Source organism: Camelus dromedarius, chromosome 23, assembly GCF_036321535.1.
Source record: "Camelus dromedarius isolate mCamDro1 chromosome 23, mCamDro1.pat, whole genome shotgun sequence".
NCBI lineage: Eukaryota > Metazoa > Chordata > Mammalia > Artiodactyla > Camelidae > Camelus > Camelus dromedarius.
In genome coordinates this window covers 11,542,608-11,566,336 of record NC_087458.1, presented here as the reverse complement: position 1 = coordinate 11,566,336, position 23,729 = coordinate 11,542,608, and the positions used below count along the sequence as shown (strand labels likewise).

The window sequence follows — 23,729 nt, the reverse complement described above, 5'->3', positions numbered from 1 at the left end:
TATTGCATGAAAGTACTTCTATAAAATACATTAAAAGATTAAGGTCATAACTTTTGCATGAATAATCTCAAAAATATTATTAGGATTCAGGGCCCAGTTAGTTGAATGGAAAAAAGAGATGAAGCTGTCAATTGTACAGGAACAATCTAATTCCTACATATAAAAAGGCATAAAAAATAACTTACACTCACACTTTTCCAAGTGTCTATTGTATAATTTCCACAGGTGGTGTTTTTGAGTGATGAAGGCCCTTAAATAATACTAATACTGAAAAAAATGTTTTCAATAAATATAGTTCAGCTGGCTCAAATATCATCATCATCAGAAAAGATAAAATTCTGAACAAAAACCATTATGGAGGAAGGATTCCATCATATCACATCACAAGAAATTCTCTCTGATGCATAAAGTGACTTGGGGTGCAATAATTTATCTTACCTGCAAACAAAATCTGGAAATGATGGACTTAAAATATTACAACAGTACAGAAGACAACAATACTTTCCCCTCAACCAAACAGCAAAAGCAAGCAGGAGGAAAAACCCCAATAACATTTTAGAGTCTTTAGATTTTAATAAATGGCCCATGTAGTGTGAAAGGAAAACTCTTATGAGAGCCTATAAGAAATATCTTAAGAGACAAAAGGGGAAGGGAGATGGAAATCAGCTGAGGGGGAAAAAAACGTGACATAAAGCTTAAAGGACTTAGCAGGGACTTAAAAGCAATGGATACATAGAAGACATTCTAAATTGTGTGTAAAAGGAAAATGGAAGATGCTGAGAAGGTAGAATGATGGGCAAGGAAGCCATTTTCAAAGATTTCTCTTCCTTCTAAGGGAAGTATTGATGCCCATTTCTCTAGAACAACTAAGATCTATTACTCTTTAAAGGCTCATTTTTCTTACACATCAGAGAAAAAAATATCAGGAGTAGGAGTCCAACTAAAGAGGAGGAAGACTATACAGCTGAAAATTAAAGTTCAGATAAGCACACTTACACCATCAAAAAATGTTAAAACCAAGTTTTATTTCAATCTGCTAAACTGGAATCATACAAAGACCTAAACACATCCCTTTAAACTCCTTTGCTTTTGCAAAAGACAAATGATGGTGTGCAAAAGGAGCATTTCTGAGGTTTGAACAAAGTAACAGAGCAGAACCTTAGGAAAAGCTTCATTTAACGTTCTTTTAAACTTAAGGTTTCTTTAGTGACCCCTGAAACCAATGTCACCAATGCCATAAAAAAAAGAAACCTTGGCCAACATTCATCTTTTACAAAGCTGCTTTTAAAAATGACAGTCCTTTCTCCTTGGCCAACCTTACCACCTTCTACCAGATGGTTTCTCCTCATTGTCTCTCAGAAAGAAAAATCAAATAAAAGTTACACCTAAAGAGGATTCAGTATGAGGATAAACTGTACGAAATTGTCACTAAAGAGTAACGCACATTTCCAGTCGTTTTATCACCTGTAAAGTCATAAATAACCAGCCTTCTAGCTGCTGAACAGCTCAGCCAACTCCTGAAGAAAAGTAGGGTGAAGAAAGGTCCTCAGTATAGATTTTCAGTGTTGGTGCTCCGAGGGGTCTTGATCTTCTCTATGTTTTTGAGGATTACATCATGCAAGGTGGCATACTGGTTCCGAACATGCAGCAGGATCTGGCGCACACTCAGGTACTCGTTTTCGTCAACCTCAGCTACAGTGCGGCGATAATCTTCCACCTGGGGGTATTTCACTATCTTGGATACCAACTTGGCCCGGGTGTTGTAATAGGTGGAGAAGCGGCGGAGATAGGATGCTGCTGTGCTCTCCACGGTCCATAGCTGGTCCACGGTGTCTTCCTGGATAGACACTCCGAAATTGTTGCCGTCCTCCACCTTCGGGATGAGCAGCTGCACCCACATTCGCACCGTATTGCATTTCTCTCTCAGCAGCTCGATCTCGGGTTTTACCCGCTCAATCAGCTCCACCAGATGCTGGTTGCTCCGCAGAAGCTGTCCTTCGCCACCTGGCAGTGCTACTACTTTGTTCGAGGACTGGGTCTGCGGAGGCGGCAGATCCCGTTTGGGCCCATCGCCCGCAGTGCCTGGGGCAACCGGGGTTTCTGGGGCTGGCACTGAACGGATTTTGGATAAGTCTTGCAGGCGGAGCTCCTGGACCCGACTATCCAGCTCCGACAGCTTCTGCGGGAAGAAGGTGGACACCAGATCCTCGGCCTCCTGGGCGATGCGGGCCCGAAATGAATCTACTTTCCCCTGCACGTCCTGCTCTAGCTTCAGCGGAGAAGCCATGACCTCCAGTGGCGTCGAGTGTTGGGGCGGACACAGCCTGGGTTTCCCCCGCTCCTTGGCTGGCTGGTCAGGGCTTCCGCCGCCACCGCCAACTCCCAACAGCCCAAGCCCCGCCAGGCCGGAATGACGTCCCGGGGGTGCCGGCGGCCAGTGCGCGAGCAGGAAGCGGGAGCCTCGGGCTGATCACACCTCCGCTGCAGGCAGTCCAGGCTGAGTGCAGGGATTCGGAGGCGGGGCCTCTAGAGCATCACGCCACGTGTCAGGCGGACCCAGCCAGATCTAATTACCGGAGCAGCCCCTCCCCTACTGGCCTGGCTGGCGGGAAGCCAGTTCCAAAGAACATCGTTTAACTTCAGCTGTGAAGACCAGGCAGCGACAAGTGTACTTTACATAGGAGCTCAAGGAAATTCACAATCCCTGGATCCAGAATACACACTGTCCTTCGAAAGGCACCTAAACGAAATGGGCTCTCCAAGGCAAGGCTTAACTACTGGAGAGTCATAAGTCACACCTGTACAGGTAACCTGGGCCCTTAGAAAGTCAGAAGTGAGTTCACTTAACTACTGTATTTTAATCAAGTTAGTAAACTTCTGAAATCTTCTGTAGCTTACTTCATAAAACTTTCAGTTTAAATTACAAATGTTGTTATATGACTCTTCTTAAAACTCGTCTTTTGAGGAATAATTAACAACTGAATCTAGACTGTAGATTAAAGTTACAAAGTTTCCCGAATTTGATAAATGTATAGTGGTTACAGAGGTTAATATCCTTGTTTTCAGGAAGTACAAACTACAGCATTAAGGGATAAAGTAATATGATGTATTTAAAATCCTACTTTCAGATGGTTCAGCAAAAAAAAAAACTGTGTTTGTGTGTATAGAGAATGCTAAAGCATGTGGAGAAATAGTAAAAAATAATGATTCTGTATGAAGTGTATATGAGAGTTCAGTATTATTCTTGTAACTTCTCTGTAAGTTTGAACTTATTTCAAAATAAAAGTGAAAAAACTACCTTTTCCCTAAAGGCTTCCAGAATCATAAAGACAAATTCAGTAATCTTCTGAAATTTCACTCTATTTATATTCATTTTCCTTTCCCTAAAATATTTTCCTTTTGTTCTTCACAAGGCCACAGAGAAAAATCCATGCCTTTGACTTTTATTCTAAAATTATTGAACTTTAGGTCAAAAAAGGATTATTCTAAAGATGCTATAGCACAGCTTCAAATGTAATTGTGTCACCTGTGGGACTGTAAACTCCTTCAGGGCAGAGGCCAAGTCTTAATTCATTTCCTTTGCAGCTGGCATGGAGCAGGTGCACAATACATGTCTGATGAAATGATCCTGACTTAATAAGATTTTAGTCTGATGAAATGATCTTGACTTCATAAGAATTTTAGCTAACTATAACTTCACAAAATCTACAACTAAAAGGAAAGTATCAACAAGAAGAACATGTTGTTACAGGTTGGGTTTCCCAGCAAGCAGAGGAGTTGCTTGCCGGAAGTTTATTATGGAATGTTCTTAAGACAAAACACCTGCAGAAAAGAAGCGACAGAACAGGAAGAAGTTGGACTTTGATACAATTTCAAGGCCTCAACAGAGGGGAACTGGGAAATGCCCTTCAAGTTGTCCTGAGGTGGGGTCAAGGCAGTTCCTGAAGAGGGCTGCTTGGCAGCAGGACTTCTAGCAGTTGGGAAATTAAAACTTTAGTACTGAGGAGGGATCTGGGGAGCTCAGCATAGCTTCAACTACACGTGTAAGATATCAAGATACCTATACCAACAAACTAGCTATTAAGTTGTATTCAAATCAGCTATATTCAGCACAGGAATGTGACAAAGAAGGATGTAGTGACAGGAATTGTATGTTCAAAGGGAGGGTAATAAGGGTGTGTGTGTGTGTGTGTTGTGTGTGTATGTATGTATGTGTATGTGTGTGTATATACATATATATATATGGGGAAGTACTGGGAAACTACTGGCAAGCTGAATCTTAAGGTGTAAGTGGTAGGAAATGAGGCAGGAGAAATAAGGAAGGACCAGCTCATGGAGGCAGGGCCCTGTGTGCCATGCTTAAGGAACTCGGATTTAATAAAAGCCAATGAAAGACATTTAGGCAGGGAAAAAAATACACACAGATGGATGATTTCAATGGTGGAGGTAGATTTGAAGAAGAGACTAAAGAGAGACTGTGCCATGATACAAATGAGAAAGTATGCCCCATTTAAAGTGGCTGAAGAGAAGCATCAAGGACTATCTTAAGAGGTAAAATTAATAGTACTTGGTGATAGTTTTAGATGTGGAGAGATCAGAAAGGCAGAATTCAATACTATGTAATTTTTTGGCTTAGATAAAGAATTTCCATTTATGCTTACATTAAACCTCTCCTAAGAGGCGAATTAAATATATATACATTTTTACACACACATATTTACATTCAAATTTTGGGAATTAAATAGGGCTATCAAACAGAAAAGAGAATCTTGAAACATGATTACAGTTTCCCATATCTTGATTTTCTCCATAACTGGTTATAAAAGACTACAATGCAGCCAGCATGGATATTTCCTTTTATACCAAAAACATCCTCAATGGTATACATGGTATGTATGGTTTAACAAATGGTTACTCTGTTTTCAAAAAGAAAACATTTCTAGTTGCTTTTTTAAAGAAGTAGGGAAGTTTCTTTCTACTTACATTATGACAGTGATTAATGTAGCCATTTATATGAAATTATTTTCTTTAGTTGTCTAATGATAAAATATAAAATCCTTTGAGGGATTCAGTTGCTCTTTTTTGTGGTGTGAGGAAAGAATTTTATTTATTCATAATGTTTCCTGTCCTTGTTAATGAGAGTGGAAGTTGGTAGGAAAGTAACAGCTCCTATTTTTTCTTCCCCCATCAACCATCATCAATCAGTGGTTGTTTTTTCAAAATCATTTAATGCACTTGCGTGCCTTGATGTGACCCATGAATTAAGACTGAGTGCTAACAGGTGGAGGAAAGCCAGGGACAGATGCGTAGGGTGTTGTCTGGTTCAGGTCAGTTTCTCCTTTCTCCACAACCCAGCAGGGTTCATCATGTACTGATGCCAATAACTGACTCCCCACTCTTCTTGTAGGAATATTTACAGATTTATGAATAGATTTATCCTTTAACTATCATCCAGCTCTGAATCTATGCCCTGTGAAGAAGGGATTCTGTGGTCCTATGTACATTCCATTTACAGAACTATTCTAAGCAATTGTGTCAGCCATTGGGAATACCTGTAACTTTGAGATATGGATTGGAATTTAATCTTTCAAAATATGTGTTTTCCCATAGACTTCTCTCTGTCTATAAAAGTTAAAAGAAATACAATCAGTGAGCCTAAATCTAGATAATCTTAAGACTCTGGTGGATGGTAATATTTATCCCCTTATATTTATGAAATTTTTCATCTCTGGGCTGCAGCAGATCTTAACATTATCTAGACCAAATGGTTTTATTTACCATTTATGAATACTTCCAAGTGAGCAATTTCTAGGGATGACAAATATATCACACCATCTTCCTTCATTCCTCCTCCTAGATTGCGGCAAGTAAGGGTACAGAAATAAACGATGTAGAAGCACTCAACTCCTGTGCCCTTTTGTCAGTTGTAATTGCCAATCCAGCATCTCCAGAATCAGTCTCCATATCTAACACATGCCTGACTTTAAATGAAGAAGAGTGACAATACTGCATTGTGGTTAAAGTTATGACATTAGCCTGTCATGTTCAAATCCTGGCTTTGCTACTTACTGCCCATGTGAGCTTGGTTAAATTACCTAACCTCTCACGCTTCATTTTCTTCATCTATAAAATGAGCATTATAATAACAGCTATATCATAAAAGTTGTTCTGAAGATTAAATCAGTTAATACATGTAAAGAGTTTAACACAGTGCCTCAAAATGGTAACTGCTCAATAAATGTTAGCTATTACTGAAGGAGAGTCTTTATATTGCAAGTCTCCCTTCATTCTTTGAAATCGGGTAGAACTGTGTATTCTAGACAACCAAACCAAGATACAGTTTTCTTGTTTACTATCTCATTATTTATCAATGATGACTATTGATAAATAGTCATATTAATATGACAATTGAATAGAAGTATTTTTAAAAACTGGCTTGAATTTCTGAGATCATCAGTATTGAGAGGCCATATCACAGAGGGCATAGGTGAAGTAAGCACAAAGTTCTACTGGCTATCTTGGCTGAAAAGTGCATTTCTGAACAGAATCCCCTGGCAATAGTCATGTCTTCATCAAGTTCATGTTATTTTACCTCACAAATTACATAATTGAGATAGTTTGGAAACAATGATGTCTTACTCTAAAGGGTCCTTTAAGGTCTTTGATTTTAACAAAAATCTACTGATCTCTGGGTCCCAGATTCTTGACTTTTTAAGATGCTTTGGCCAATGACTCTCCACCCAAGTCACTGGTAGCTTTCTTGTTTACAAAATCCCTGGATGAATAATGTACTGAATGAACAATGAATCTTCTACTTCAGCATTTCTCAAATTGAAACCCACTGGTTCCCTATAATTATTTGTGTGCTTTCATTTTGATGATAAATTAATTGATGTAAGCATATTCTGGGTCATATTATAACTGCCATGCAATTTGGGGGCCAGCAGTTAGAATTTTTTATGATTATGATGGCACCACTTGGGTACATATACTTTAATTGATGAGAGAGGAGCCTATTAGATATGATGATCCTTTTTCTCCTTCTCCCAAACAACTGTTACTCAGACAGAACAAAGGTTTTCTTAGTGGTTCAGATGGAGAAAACTAGAGGGAGAATTAATTAATCACAGAGTACTCAATAATGTGGAAATGTTTAATTAAAAACTGAAAGGACTTGCACCATGGGAGTCAGTAACATCTTCACTTGTTAGCAGTGACTTTCACAAAACATGATCTGCTACATAAATTCAGGTTGTTGATTTGAATTTTATCTTTGTAATATTATTTATATTTAACTTACAATAAGTTATATTTATATAACATATTTTATTTTGGTTTTGTAGTTGTAAAACTAAAAGTGGAAGATGTGAGTTTTATGTTATATGTACTCAATAAACATAAATTGATGCTGGAGAATTTCTTCCTTTTAGAAGATTCCCTTTAAAAGTAAAAACTTATTTCCTTTAAGAGTAAAAACCTGCCTCTAATGCCTTGTGGAAACAATTCCAGAGTTACATTCCTGAAATGTGTGTCTCATCACATTTCTATCTTCTATAGGGTAAGGACCAAATTCCTTAAGCACAGCCCACAAGTTCCGTCATGATCTGGATCCTGCCATCTTTTATCTCCCAGAACCTATTCTACATTCCAACAACAGTTCTCTCATGCGTCCCATGCTTTTATATATTCACCTCTCTCTGTGTGAAATGCCACATTGCATCATCTTCCTCCCACTCGCTACCCTTTTCATTCATCCTGCTATAATCAACTCAAGAATTGTGTTCTGAGAAAACCTTCCCTGATACTACCTTCTCCCTTCCTAGATAAAGTCAGTGCTCCTGGCACAAGTTAAATAGTATAATAATATCTACCTCATAGAGCTGTTGAAAAGATAAAATGAAACTACTTATATAAAACAGCTAAGACAGTAAACTCTTCATAAATAGTAGTAGTTTTATTTGTTATCTCAAAGTATTCTGCATATATCTTTTTTATAGTTCCCATCACAGTGTTGTAACTTTGGATTTACAAGTCACTTTTCTCCACTATAATAAATCTCTTGAGGATAAGGATTTCAGCTTATTCATTTTTATATATCCTATGGTAGCAGAGTGCCTGGTAACAGTAAGTGTTTGATGAATATTTGCTGAATGAATAAATGAATGAATTAATGAAACAAACAGGATAAAATTTATCAGACAGCATCTGACTAGCAGAAAAGATAGGACTCTCAAGCAACTTAACTTTTTTTCCTCCTGAAAAATTGCTGAACTATGCTACATCATATAAAAATCCATTTTGGAGATCTACCAGCAGTGTTCTGGGCTAAACTCTTTGGGGATTTAAGGAAGAGTAGGAAACCTATTTCTTTCTTCTCCCATCAACAGCATGCAGTTTCACATTCTGCTTTTGACTCTGGTAATACGCCAGAATTACCACAGTATCGCTTAGCTCTAAAAAAGAGCCCTCACTTGAATAACTGGAGTTTGTCTGTAGAACAGTAGTTATGCATTACGATATGCTGGTGCAAAATGAACATATCAGGGCGTACTAGAGAGGTACACACACAAGGAATAAGGGTGCTGCAGGCTCTGACTAATGCTCCTACTATTTATTTATAGCTTCGTATTAGTATGGGATTTGTTTTATTTGGCAAAAATACAAGATTTCACTGACTGAGAGAGGAAGATGTAAGAAAATGCCTAAGCATAAAACTTCTACAGCTGAATAATAATCTGTAACTCAGTGCTGTATCAACAGGCTCCCCAGGGGCTGGAGCAAGCTGAAACCACTCCAGAACTACAAATTTCATGAGCTGCAGACTTTACTGCTAAAAGTAAAATAGTGGTTAACTAAAGATTTTATTCCTCCATAGACACTTCCATTTATAAATGCTAAATTCACTAGTTGGGGGTAAATTTTTTAATTAGTGTACAAAATACGTACAGTGAGTTTCTAATTTCTCTAAGTAATTTTCACCAGCAACAGCAACAGTCAAAAGCAAATTTAAAAATAGAAGCCAAAGAATTTATATGCTTCAGCCTGAAAAAATATACTTTCTCTATATTCATTTAAAATTACTCTCTGTCCTCTCACTTTGATTTTCCTTCCTTGCCCTTACTGTTAACTGAAATTCTATTATATACTTATTTGTATATTTGTTGTGTCTGTCTCTAGAACGTAAAAGCAAGATCTTTCTTGGTTTTGTTTACTGGATTCTTTGCAGTGAGAACAGCCTGGAACATAATGGCTACGTAACAGACATTCTGTTGAATGCATTACAGTAAAATTGTTTAAACCTTTTGATTAAATAATTCTTTGAGGGTAAGTGCATTTGGAAAACCTTTGTTATAAAAGTAAAGTAATTATTCAAATAGACAGTCACAACTTAGCATGAATAAAGCTTTTTGACTAATAAAGTTAATCCTTAAAAGTCTGAAGGAAAAAAACATTTTATGCTATGAAGATATCTCATATTTATGTTTTAAGAACAACAAAAGAGGCACTATTTGTTTTTGGGTTTTTTTAAGTTGCATTTTGGTATTTATCACTACAGTTCACCTTCTTAAAATAGAAGTGTTTGTTCCAAAATGAAATTAAGATTCACATTTGATAAATGGAAAATATGCCTCTTTAGCTTTCTATTTTAAACTCAGGCTGACTATACTAAATTGAGGTAAAATTTAAAAAATACAAATAAAAACAATTGAGTTTGGACTTGTTTTGATTCTAATGAGTATTTTGCTTAAGGAGATACTATATTCTCCCTAATCTAAGCTGAACACAAAACTAGTAAAGTAATCCTAGGAGGGTATTAGCTTCCAAAAAAATCAGCATCATATATGCACAGAAATTAGGTTGCCCACTTCTTTCTGTTTGGTAGAATATTATATATACTTACAAATTTTACTAAAAAAAATAAGCAAGATAAACTTTACAGCTAAAAAGCTGACCCCAAAGACTCGGTCCTAAGTGAAGCTATTTCATCAGAACAGACTTGAACTGTTTTATATTCTGAATTCAAGTTATTTTATCATTAATTTTTGATCTACTTAATAACGTATGAAATTCTATTATACATAAAAGTGTCAGGTAACAGGCTGCATTTAAAAATGAGCAACAGAATTGGAACTTTGTGCAGTAACATCTTCCTAATACTAAACCCATGCTGACTGTAACTGTTTTAAAATATCTATGATTTTGTGAATATGTTATTAATACTTACAGGAAAACAAGACTCGTTTTATGCTACAAATGAAAATAATGGATGACCTATCATATATCTAACATAACAGTCATATGACTCCTATCAATATGGAAAGAAGTCAGATTAAAGATTACATATTTTCTGTTTACTTATCAGCTGATGTCACTAAGCCATCAACATGAATGTGATACAGTCAATCTGAATAAACCCTAAAAACAGCAGAAAATCTGGTGTCCTCTGTTAATTGGTTTTCTGTCAAGTATCTAGTTTCTGTAGACATCATGTGAAATGAACACTGAAATAGAATCAATTCAGGAAATCACTCTAAAATCACTTTTTTTAAAGGCTGTAGTAAGAGGTTATAGACTACTGAGGGAGATTCGGGCTGTCCTTCTGTTTGGAAGAGCTCTTCCTTTCAAATTTATGATACGCTTTCCTCCAAAAATGAATAAAGAGTAGGTCTAAATTATCTAAATCAAGCCTTCATAAACCTAATTAGATAATGGATAGTAAAGTAGAAGCCACTGTTGTAAAATCTTGATTTCATATTCTTTCCAAATGTGCTAATTTTCTGTGTTGATGGATGATAATGAAAATAATGGCATTAAAATGAATCTTTATGAAGAGTTGGGGGTGTGGAGGGATCATGGATGACTGTGCTGCAGCTAATGAAAAACAAACTCTCTCCCCTTGTCCTATCCATTTATGGGTTCTTCAGACTATAGCCATATGCTTCAAAGGTCAATCCCCCGGTGGCAGAGAAACAGACACATACTGAACACCTAACATGTGTTAAGGACTATGCTAAGTACCCGATTTATTATTTAATTATTTGTTTAAATTTCTTAACCTAGGAAGGGAGGTAACTATTAATATTACTGTATTAGATATAAAGACACCAATGCTCTGCATTTCCCTAAAGTCTGATTTTGTCAGCAGTGGAATCTGGTCGAAATCCAAATTCATCTGACTGCAAAGCCCAAGCTGTATGATTGCCTACCAAAAAAAAAAAAACCAAACAAAAAACTGCTGTCTCAGCCCCCTAAAAGTCATTTTCTCCACTAAACTAAAAAGTAATGACTCATAGCTTAGTGGAAAAACTTTTGTTCTTATTTCTGAATAAAGCTGCAAAACACTACAGGATAAACTATCTTATTCCCTGTGTTGTTTTTCTTCTCTTAAGCCAATGCGTAAAATATGTGTAAGTGTATGTGTATGTATGTATGAAAAGGGGGGAAAGACATTAGTAGATTAGACAAAAAGTAGTAGACAGTTCTTATAAGAACTTTATTTTCAGTTCCTCTTTCACTTAACTTTTTCGTGTATTTCCTAGCACTGTGATCTATATAGACACATGTTATGTGTTTATTTCATCTGGTCTCCAGAATCTTGGGTTTGGCAATATCTTCTGCTACCCATTACACTTTTGCTATAATTATCTACAGTACATGCTATGTTTCCAGAGAGTATAAATAACATTTCACTGGGTAAGTATAAAGACTGGAAATTTGAGGCTGAAGAAGTTCAATCACAGGATACTGTTTTAAGAAGTTCCAGCAAAATGTACTACCTAACAAGAAAATTTTAAGGATAACACAAAGAAAAGTGACAGCCTAGTATACCCTTTTAAGCTTGGCTTTGCTTTAATTTTAATTCTATTAAAAGCTATTGGACACAAGGAAAAAGATTTTTTTTCTATTTCTTTAATTCTGCATCTATATGAGTTGATGGATTTTCAGTAAACTTACTATGATAATCACTTCATGATGTATGTAATTCAACTCATCATGCTGTGCACCTTATACTGTGCTGTAAGTCAATTATATCACAATAAAACTGAAAGAAAAAAAGCTATTTGAGGAAAACACAGCATTTAATATCATACAATACTGGATATCCATATGCAAAAAATGAACTTTGACCCACCCCTGCACCATATACAAAAATTAACTTAAAATGGATCATAGACCTACATCTAAAGCCTAAAACTAAAACTTTTAGAAGAAAACATGAGAAAATCTTTGTGCCTTAGGTTAAGCAAAGATTTCTTAGGACAATAAAAACAATCCATAAAAGAAAAAAGAGGATACATTGGACTTCATCAAAATTAAGATTCCTGTTCTTTTAAAAACACTGATGAGAAACTGAAAAGACAAGCAACAGACTGGGAGAAAATATATCCAAAACATGTATCTGATAAAGGACTTGTACCTAGAATATTTAAGAACTCTCAAATCAATTATAAGAAAACTAACAACCCAATTAAAAATGGGCAAAAGATTTGAACAGACACTTCACCAAAGAAGATATATGGATGGCAAATAAGCATCCATGAAAAGATGGTTAAAATTATTAGTCATTAGGGAAATGCAAATTAAAACTTGAGGTACCACTATACACCTATTAGAATGGCTAAAATTAAAAAAAAAAATTGGCCATATCACGTGTTGGTAAGAATGTGGAGGAACTGGAACTCTCATACACTGATAGTGAAAATGTAGAATGGTACAGCCACTTGGCAATTTCTTAAAAAAGATAACATACACCTACCATATAACACAGGCATTCTACTCTTACGTATTTCCACTAGAGAATTGAGAGCACATGTCCCTACAAAGACTTGTACACAAATATTCATAGTAGCCTTGACTGTAAACTCATGTTGGTCAAAGGGTACAAGTTTCCATTATAAGGTGAGTAAGTTCTAGGGATCTAATATACAGCATGGTAACTATAATTAACAATTATTTGTATTAGCCAAAAGTGAAGGTGAATGGATAGACAAATTGTTATATCCCAACAATGGACTACTAAGAAATAGAGGAATGAACTACTGATAAAACAACAATGTAGATGATTCTCTAATTATGCTGGCAGAAAAATATATATAATGTATGATTCCTTCATATAAAAATTTTTTTAATGCAAATGAAAAAAACTAGTATTAGAAAGAAGATCAGTGGTTGCCTGTGACGGGAGAAAGTAACTAGGGAAAAACTACAAAGAGGCAAGCAGAAATTTAAAACTTTCAGGAATGATGGGCATGCTGATTGACTATGGTGATGATTTCACAGATGCATACATTTGTCAAAACTTATAAAATGTATAGTTAAATATGTGCAATTTCTTGTATATCAATTATACCTCATTAAAGCTTAAAAAAAAAAACTAATCCACCATGGAAAACAGTATGGAGGTACCCCCCAAAATTAAAAATAGAACTACCATATGATTGAGTAACCCCACTTCTGGGCATATATCTGAAAGAAATGAAATCACTAACTTGAAGAGATACCTGCACCCCAGTGTTCACTGCAGCATTATGCACAATAGCCAAGACATGGAAACAACCTAAGTGTTTACTGATGGATGAATGGATAAAGAAAATGTAACACACATACACATACACACAGGAATATTATTTAGCTATTAAAAAAAAAGGAAATCCTGTCATTTGTGACAACCTGGATGGACCCTGGGGGTATTATGCTAAGTAAAAAATGTCAGAGAAAGACAATACTGTATAATCACACTTAAATGTGGAATCTAAATAAAGTTGAAACAAAATAGAATGTTACTCATAGAAAAAGAGTAGAATGGTGGTTGCCAGGGGCTGGTGGGTGGGGGAAATGGAGAGATGTTAGTTAAAGGTACAAATTTCCAGTTATAAGATGAATGAGTTCTTGAGATCTAATATACAGCATGGTAACTATAGTTAACAATATTATATACTTGAAAGTTGCTGAGAGAGTAGATCTTAAATATTCTCACTACAAAAAAGAAAATTATGTGAGGTGATGGATGTGTCAACTAACCTTACTGTGGTAATCGTTTTATATTATATATGTGTATTCAATAATTATGTTATATACCTTAAACTTACACAGTATTATGTAGCAATTATATCTCAATAAAGCTGGGGTGCGGTGAATACTAATCTTTACCTTAAAAAATGACGTTACATGATATACAAATTTTCACTATCAATTTTAATTACAAACTATGTTAAAGAATAAATATTTGTTTCATATAGCAGAGAATTAAGTCCAAACTAGCCACAAGGTTTAATTCTTACATTAAGACAATTAGAGTCTTCCAAATGGTATAGGTCCCTAATTGCTAACAAAGCTAACTCCTCAGAAAGCCATAAGGCAGAAATTCAAGTTAAACGTTAATTGTTCAAATATTCCTGATTACATAAGTTGAGAAGCAACTCTAAATTTAGTCAAAGCAACAAAGTGTTCAACTATTTCTGATTATTTTCGCAGCCAATTTTCATATCACTGTCCACCATAACTAAAATATTCTGTATATTGACTCACGTTAGGGAAAAGTGTAAAAATCATTATTACCAATTCATATTATGAAAACTTTCAATTTCAACATAAATTTCTATACCTGTGTAACTAAGTCATAAATAAACTTTTTCTTTCTTTGATTAAAAAAAAATGCCTGATTACAACAGCATAAAATTAGTATATTTATTTTGAAAATGATGAAAAAAGAACATGCCAAATAAAAACAAAATAGTATTATTAGGCTGTATCTACAAATTCATATAATTTGCTAGCTCCCAACAGCTGGAACTAAAGAAAGGTGTGAGGGGAAAGAAGAGTGGAAAAGAAAAGAAGGATGGCCCTTTGCCTCACAGCATCACAGAGTGTTAATGAGGTGCTAACTGATGATGTTAGCAGAAAGAAAACAAACTATTGCATAAGGATGTAATAATACAGTTGTGACTATCACACCTTCCAGAATATTTTTGTCACCATGAACTATGATATAATAGTTTTAGGTATCTCAGAGCAGTCATAATGCAGCAGTTAAGACCCAAGAGGATTTCCCTGCACAGGACTATGTTATAATTTAAGTATTTGTCTCTCATTCTTTAGATTATAAACTCCTTGAGTGCAAGGGCTGTGTCATATTAATCAACTGTAACCCCACACCCGCCCCATTCTTGCAGAGATTCTACTTGTCTCCTACTGCAAACTGGCACCCCTCCATGGCCTGACAATCCTCCGGTTTCTCTGGTAGGCACACTATCCATTAGCTAAGACAACTATTTCACACCTGCTCCTCTCTCCTCAAATCCCCTATACCTCCTCCAGTAGCCTGATTTGCAGCTGATCACATTGTTCTTCAGTGGGAAAACAGAAGCCATCAGAAGTGTTCTTCCTGGAACCAAACCACCTACCTATAAACTGGCCTTGCCTCTACCACAGGAGAAGAAAGGTCTCACCTTTTAGCAAAGGGCAGTCTTTCTACTTGTGATATGAATTCCACCCTTTGCCCCCCCTCAAGGACTTCATCACTTCTATTTAACAATACTCTCTTTCTATCCACTGGTTCATTCCTTAAAAATTTTAAATTGTTATCTTGGGATAAAAAAAATACCTCTTCTTTGTTCCCTTGTATAGGCAAAGTTCTTAAAATAGTTATGCTGTCATCATTTCCTTACTGCCTAATCCATCCTTAATCTAACTTACACTTCCATCTCATCACTTAAGGGCTCTGTCAAGGATACCAATGACTTTCATGTCGACGCATCCAGTGGATACTTATCTTATCTGACCTTTCAGCAGTATTCAAATCAACTACTCTTTAGCTCTTAAAACCACCTCTATTGGCTTTCCTCCTACTTTGCTGGTTGCTCCGTTTCAGCTTCCTTTGCAGGCTTATCCTTCTCTAACGGAATCTCTAATTCAGTCCTGGGCCCTCTTCGCCCCCTACACTCTACATAGATGGAATTCTCACAGACATCTCAAACTTAAATATTCCCAAAAAGAACTCTTAATATAGTCACACCAAATACATTATCCTGTCATATCCCAAATCTTTCTCTTCTCAGTAAATGGTAGCACTATCTACCTAGTTACTCAAGCTACAAATCTGAACATCTCCAATTCCTACTGAATCTATCTGTAAAACGTATTTAGAACCCATACATTACTCCACTGCCTGGCCTTCTAATCGGTCTAATCCATCTCTCTGCTTCCACCATGTCTCCTTCTAATCCACTGCCCAGACAGCAAGTCAAACCATCCTACAAACTAAATCTTTCATGTCATTCAGTTGCTTAAATCCCTTAATTGGCCCTCAGAATAGCATCCCAATTCCTTACCAAAGCTCACAGTTCTTGCATGATGTGGCTCCTTCCAGTCTCTCCAAACTCATTTTCATAACTTAGCCTCACCATCCCCATCCCATTCACTAAGTCTTCTGCCCCACTGGTTTTCTTACAATACCTCAAATAAAGCTCTTTCCTGCCTTACTCCAATGCTCTTTTCTCTGCCTGGAATCCTCGCCCTCGCTTCATGATGTCAGTTAAATGTCACCTCTCAGGAGAGTGTACTTGCTGGTCCCATTGCTGGCGATTACTCAAGCTACACTCCAGAAGCAGTCCAGACTCCGGATGATAGTGCAGCAGCCAGAATTCCCCTGACCACTTCACTGTGCGCCCCAGCACAAACCAAGTAGCAAAAGGATAAAAATCACATCATCAACTCAATAGACACGGAAAAAGCATTTGACAAAATTCAATATCCATTTATGACAAGAACTCTCCATAAAGTAGGTATAGAGGGATTATACCGCAGCATAATAAAGGGTGTTTACAACAAACCCACAGCCAACATCATACTAAATTATGAAAAGTTAAAAGGCTTCCTGTTAAATTCAGGAACAAGACAAGGATGCCCACTCTCACTACCTCTATTTAACACAGAATTAGGAGTCCTAGTCACAGCAATCATACAGGAAAAAGAAATAAAAGGTATCCAAATTGGAAAGGAAGAGGTAACACTGTCACTATTTGCAGATGACATGATACTTAATATATAGAGAACACTGAAGTCTCCACCCAAAAAGTTACTAGAACTAATAAATGAGTTCAGCAAGGTTGTAGGATAAAAGATTAATATATAGAAATCTATAGTGTTTCTATACACTAATGATGAAATATCAGAAAGAGAAAATAAAAAATACAATTCTGTTTAAAATTGCATACAATAGAGTAAAATTTGTAGGAATCAACTTAACCAAGGAAAGATCCATAGTCTAAAAACTATAAAATAGTGATGAACGAATTTGAAGATGATACAAAGAAATGGAAACATATCCCATGCACTTGGACTGGAAGAATTAACATTGTTAAAATGGCCACACTAACCAAAGCAATCTACAGATTTAATACAATCCCTATCAAAATCCCCATGACATTTTTCACAGAGCTAGAATAAATAACCCTAAAATTTATATGGAATCACAAAAAAAACCCTGAATTGCCAAAGAAATCTTGAGAAAAAAGAACAAAACTGGAAGTATAACCCTCCCAAACTTCAGACTATTCTACAAAGTTATGGTAGCACAAAAACAGACTCACAGATCAATGTAACAGAATAGAGAGCCCAGATATAAACCCACACACCTATGGCTAATTAATCCAAGACAAAGGAGACAAAAATATGCAATGGAGAAAAGACAGTCTTTTCAACAAGTGGTGCTGGGAAAGGAGCACAGCCAAATGTACAACAATGAGATTAAAACATTCCCTCACACCATCTACAAAATAAATTCTAAGTGGTTTAAAGACCTAAATGTAAGATCTGAAACCATAAAACTCCAAGAAGAAAATATAGATGGAACACACACAGACATAAATCACAGCAGTATTTTCTGGGATCATTCTTCTAAGGCAAAAGAAATAAAAGCAAAAATAAACAAATGGAAACAAATTAATAAACTTAGAAGCTTTTGCACAGCATTCACAAAGTAAAAAGACAACCTACAGAATGGGAGAAAATATTTGCAAACAACGTGACCGACAAGAGGTTAATATTCAAAATATACAAACAGCTCATACAATTCAATAGGAAACAAACAATCCAACCAAAAAATGGGCAGAAGACCTGAATAGACATTTTTCCAAAACAGACATAGAGATGGCTAAAAGGCATATGAAAAGATGCTCAATATCGCTAATTATTAGAGAAATTCAAATCAAAACAGTAAGACATCACTTCACCCTTGTCAGATGGCTACCATCAAAAAGTCTACAAATAAATGTTGGAGGAGATGTGGAGAAAAGGGAACCCTGTACATTGTTGGTGAGAATATAAATTGCTATGACCACTATGAAAAACAATATGAGGGTTCCTCAAAAAACTAGAAATAGAACTACTATTGGTTCCAGCAATTCTATTCCTGGGTATATATCTGGAAAAAACAAAAACACTAATTCAAAAAGATACATGCACCCCAATGTTCAAAGCAGCACTATTCATAATAGCCAAGACATGGAAGCAATCCAAGTACCCATCAACAGATGGCTGGATAAAGAAGACACAAGATATGTATATGTGTGTATGTGTGTGTATCATCTCACACACACACATACACACACACATGCACACAATGTAATATTACTCAGCCATTAAAAAGAATGAAATACTGCCATCTGCAGCTATGTGGTTGGACCTAGAGAATATTATGCCTAGTGAAATAAATCAGACAGAGAAAGCTAAATACTGTATGATATCACTTATGTGTGGAATCTGAAAAATAATATAAATGAATGTATACAAAAACAGAAACAGACTCACAGATATAGAAAACAAACTTGTGGTTACCAAAGGGGAAAAGGAAGAGGGGAGGGAGAAATTAGGGGTGTGGGGTTAACATAGACACATTACTATGTATAAAATAGATAAGCAACAAGAATATACTGTGTAGTAGAGAGAGCTATAGCCATTATCTTGTAATAACCTATAATAGAATATAATCCACAAAAATAATGAATCACTATGCTGTACACCAGAAAGTTGCATAATATGTTCAATCAACTATATACTTCAATAGAAAAACAAAAGACTTGCTTCCTTAACCCTCAGCTGTACTGTCTACATCTCAGATGCTGAAAGAGATAAAACTGACATATTACAGAATTCTGTGACTTGTGGAAAAGCAGAATGTGCCCACAAGAACCAAGAAACTGATTCAAACTATTAATAAGAAATGACCATATGTTGAAAGCTATCTTTGCCTTACATTATGGGCGTTAATAATTGACCTTATTGTCTCTTATGCAACAAAACATTTCAAATACTATTAGGGTGTCAGTTAAGTTCTAATGTTATTCTGAGACCAATCATGTAGAGTTTAAATACACTGAAATATCTTATGTGGTAAATTTATAATGCATTGGTTGAAGAACTAATACAATACCTGAGAGGCTAATAAAATCTTGGATAGTTGACCTTGCTCAGTGACTGCTGGATGAAAAGTCAGTAAAAGAAATCATGGCACTGCTACTTTCTAATCATATAGTAACTAATCAAACTAAAGATTTAGTTGCAAATATGAGGACTGAGTTAATAGTTCCACTATAGAATTGTGCTTTTGTTTTACAAATGAAAGAACCTACAATATTTTGTTTATATTCATTCGGTATGAACACCAAGTAATCAGCAAAAAAGATCTTTTATGGCAATGCTTGGCAACAAACACAAGCAGTACTAAAATATTCAGTGTTGAATATGTTTTTGAATTTCATCACTTATCCTGGAACAACTGTGTTGATATTTATATTGCTGCTGCAGAATCAATTTTGGTGCCTTAACGTGAATCAAGGCAGTGGTACTAAACTGCACTAGAGTTCAGTATATTATTCATCACCTCATGTTCAGATACACACACGTATGTGCACACACACAAAGTCATCTTAAGGATACCCTTGATAAAGCAATATTATTGCTTTTTAACGTTCTGTGACAAAATAGGAAATACACATAAAATATGTATTTCTGCTGCATCCAAAGTATAATGATTGTCTAGAGGAAAATCACTTGCGTAACTATTTGATTTGTGAGCTGTACTAGCTACTTTTTAATGTAACATGAGTTTTATGTAAAAGAATGTCAGATAGACAAATTATAGTTATTTTTACTTAGGCATTTGATAGACAAATGAATTAAAAGAAACTGCCACTTCAAGGAAAACAACTGACAATATTTTTGACAGTGATAAATTTGAGCCTTCAAACAAAAACTAGAATTTTGAAAAACTTGAATCTGCTACCATGAACTTAACAGCTTCTTAATACTGAAAGGCTTTTCAGATAAGATTTGTGATGGTATTAAAGAATGTGATTTTCTTTTAATATTGTACAATAAAATGTACCCACATTTGGAAGAGCTGCATAACTCAGTGAGCTACTTTTTTTTCCAAATGACCAATGTGTGAGGCTACAAAATTATGCATGGGTAAGAGATCCATTCAAAGTGCAAGATAAACCAATGGATTTTAATGTAACAGAGGGCTAAAAGTTCCTGGATTTGGTTTCTACACTGCAACTACCCTTTAAGAAACTATCTCTTGTTGAATTTTAGTGTAGCATCAAAGAATATCCACAATTATCTGAAAAGGCTTTAAAAATATTCCTTCCTTATCCAACTACATATCTGTGTGAGGTCAGATGTTCTTCATGTATTTCAAACGAAAGGAAGTGATTAATGCAAAAGCACATGTGAGAATCCAGCTGGCTTTTATTAAGCCAGATATTAAAGAGATTCATAAAAATATAAAATCATGCCACTCTTCTCAGTAATGTTTGTGTTTTGGAAAATATAAGAGTCTGAAACCAAAAAGTTTGAGAACCACTGATCTACATCAGTCTGAGGATCTCCACTTTCTTATTACTCAGTTGAGTCTGAGGCTTTTTCAGGCAAAAGAGAAGTCTGAAAATCAGAGCCTAATATATAGAAAATGAGTGGATAAATATTATCTGTGCAGATAAATGTCTGCCTGGAAAACTCTGAGTTGGATTTTTTTCATTCCAAAGCCAAGGAAAAATTATTTTTTGACTATATATCATTCTCTTCATACTGCTGTACCTCCACCAGAATAGATATCCAAAAGCTACTAATTCAAAGTACATTTAAGAGGAAGAATGTAACCAGTCTCTTCAAGAAATTTCAAAGTAGACATCTAATGCCCCTCTCCAAGGCAAACTCATTCTTAACAGAATAAAAGTTATTGAATTTCTATTCAATAACAAATAGAATGAGAAGGAAAACAGCTATAAAATTTAAACTGAATAACAGAGGCCTATTTATTCTGTATGATATATTTTAGTTTTATCACGAAGATTTATTTCTAAGTGTATTATAGTTAGACATAGATTACGCTAAATAAATTCTTCAAAATATAGGTTATGGAAGATTTAACAATTTAAGTTGGCAAGCTTTTCTTGAATACCTTACATATTTAAAATAAACACTGCACAAGAGATAAAATGCTAACATCATCCCACCCTTCTTGGATACCACAGACATACATTGTAGATGGGTCTCTATACATATGGAGTTTATTCAGTCTGCAGCTTATTAATTCTAGAGCTTAAAATAACACTTAACCGAAAAAAAAGTCTTTTTTATCCATGTACTCACTACCAGGCTCAGCATTTCAACTCTGAAACACAGAGACGATCTTACTGGATCCCTCATGCAAATGGTACCTACTCTTTTAAAAATGCCTTTATTTACTTTCTTAAATTAAAGTACAGTTGATTTAAAATGTTATATTAGTTTCAAGTGTGCAACATAATGATTCAAAACTTTTGTAGATTATACTCTATTTAAAGTTATTATAAAATATTGGTTATATTCCCTGTGCTGTATAAAATGTATTTAAATTCACTAATTTTCAAAGACTGACTTCTAGATTTACCATGAGACATAGATGGCCCTGATAAAAGTAGTCAAGAAATTCTTGACTATCACATTATGGTGATGGTATAAACTAACACAGAATATGTTGTCAAACTGATGGTATCCAGTTCATTCATTCATTCATTCATTCATGCAATATTTACTGAATACTTGCTATATGCCTGGTATTATGCTAGATACTAGGGATAACATGATGACTAAGATAGAGATGGTTCTTGCCCTTGGGTGCTTAAGGCCTGGCAAGGGAAACAAACTGTAAGCAAACAATTGCATAATTATTTAGTTAGATATATGCCACACTCCTAGTCTCAGCTAATCATCCACCCTGCTGGCTTCCAGTGTGATTCCTACACTATGAACTGGAAAACATCTCAAAGCCTACCCATAATAGGCTCTTTTTTTAGATTAGCATCAATGCCTTGAAATAAATACTACACAACCACAACTATTAGCCTTAGGATTTTTCAAGAAAAATCAACTAAGTGTCAGTATTCAGATTTGCTGATACTGTCAAACTTAAACAAATCAGAGTCCAAAATAAGCAAATTACCTCATATAGGTGAGGGGAAGAAAGGACATAAGCATTTAACACCTTAGTCCTGAGTCAGATCATAAATCAACTTTTCCTAACTATAGTAATTGCTTCCTCCATAATTAGGTTTTGTAACATCATACAAAAGCTTACACCAAATTCTGTTTAGGCATAAAATGATTTAACAGTCTGCTACTTTTCTGACTTTATATGAGGAAAAACTCCAAGACCATCTGTTCATAAATTAAATTAGAAATAGTTCTATCAACGTTTATATTTTAAAAATGTTTTACTATTATTAAAAACTAGCTCCAATTTAAGATTTAGAAGACTTCTGACATCTCAAGAAATACTATAAATATGATTTTAGTTTTAGAAATCTGGTTTTAATTCCATATTTTTTGGTAGTACTACTGCAAATAAACAAACAAAATTTGTTCTTTAACTTTATGCTCTGCTTTAAATAGAAAAACATTAATACAGATGAGGAACATTGACTTGTTTATTTTCCTTCAAAACATCTGTCAAAATAAAATATGCATTCCATTCTCACATTTATATGTACAAAAATTAACCACAATACTCTTTCTTTATCCTTTACCATTATATTTCTCCTTTCCTTAAATACATACACGGACACACAGATACACAGACACACACCCCCTCCTCAATTCTCTTCTCTTTACCTGTATTCAGGCTATCTCCCCTTCCCTTAATGCCAAATTTACCAAATCCACCTTTTTATTTCCTTCACAATCTCTCTTAACTGCTTTTAACCTGGATTCTGTTCTGATTACTCTACCATAACTGTAATCTCATCACCAACAATTTCCCTGTTTACATAGGCCAAATGTGCTTTTCTCATTTCTCATTCTCAGTGAGCTCTGTAACATTCGATACTGCTAACCAACCTCCTTTTTGAACTCTTCTTCCTTGATCTCCATGTTTTAAAATAAAATAAACAAGTTGATTTTTTTCCCTTCATCCATAGTATGCCATTCCAATTCTCCTATATCTCTAATCATTTCCTCTGTGTTTCCCTGGTAGCTCTTGTTCCTCCTACACTATTACTCTAAGTAGCACAGGGCCTGGTTTTCCACACGGCTTTGTCTTTAGTCTTGTTCTCTTTGGAAAACGACCCTGAAGCAACTCAAAATATATTTTGAACAGACAGATCAATGGAATTAAACTCCAAGTTGAATACTCTGAAAGATAAGACATTTGAATATAAAAGTTCTAGAAAGGCAATATAGAGCACTGG

At 35.3% G+C, this 23,729-nt stretch overlaps 2 protein-coding genes across 2 annotated transcripts in view; both read right to left on the bottom strand.

The window, feature by feature from the left end:
* Positions 1-23,729, bottom strand: part of ATF6 (activating transcription factor 6) — a 166,831-nt gene that overhangs the window by 64,932 nt on the left and 78,170 nt on the right. The window lies entirely within an intron of this gene.
* LOC116148094 (proteasome activator complex subunit 3-like) lies at positions 587-7,371 on the bottom strand. Its single transcript, XM_064477933.1, has one exon. The coding sequence runs from the start codon at positions 2,285-2,287 to the stop codon at positions 1,547-1,549; it is 741 nt and encodes a 246-aa protein (XP_064334003.1). The 5' UTR covers positions 2,288-7,371; the 3' UTR covers positions 587-1,546.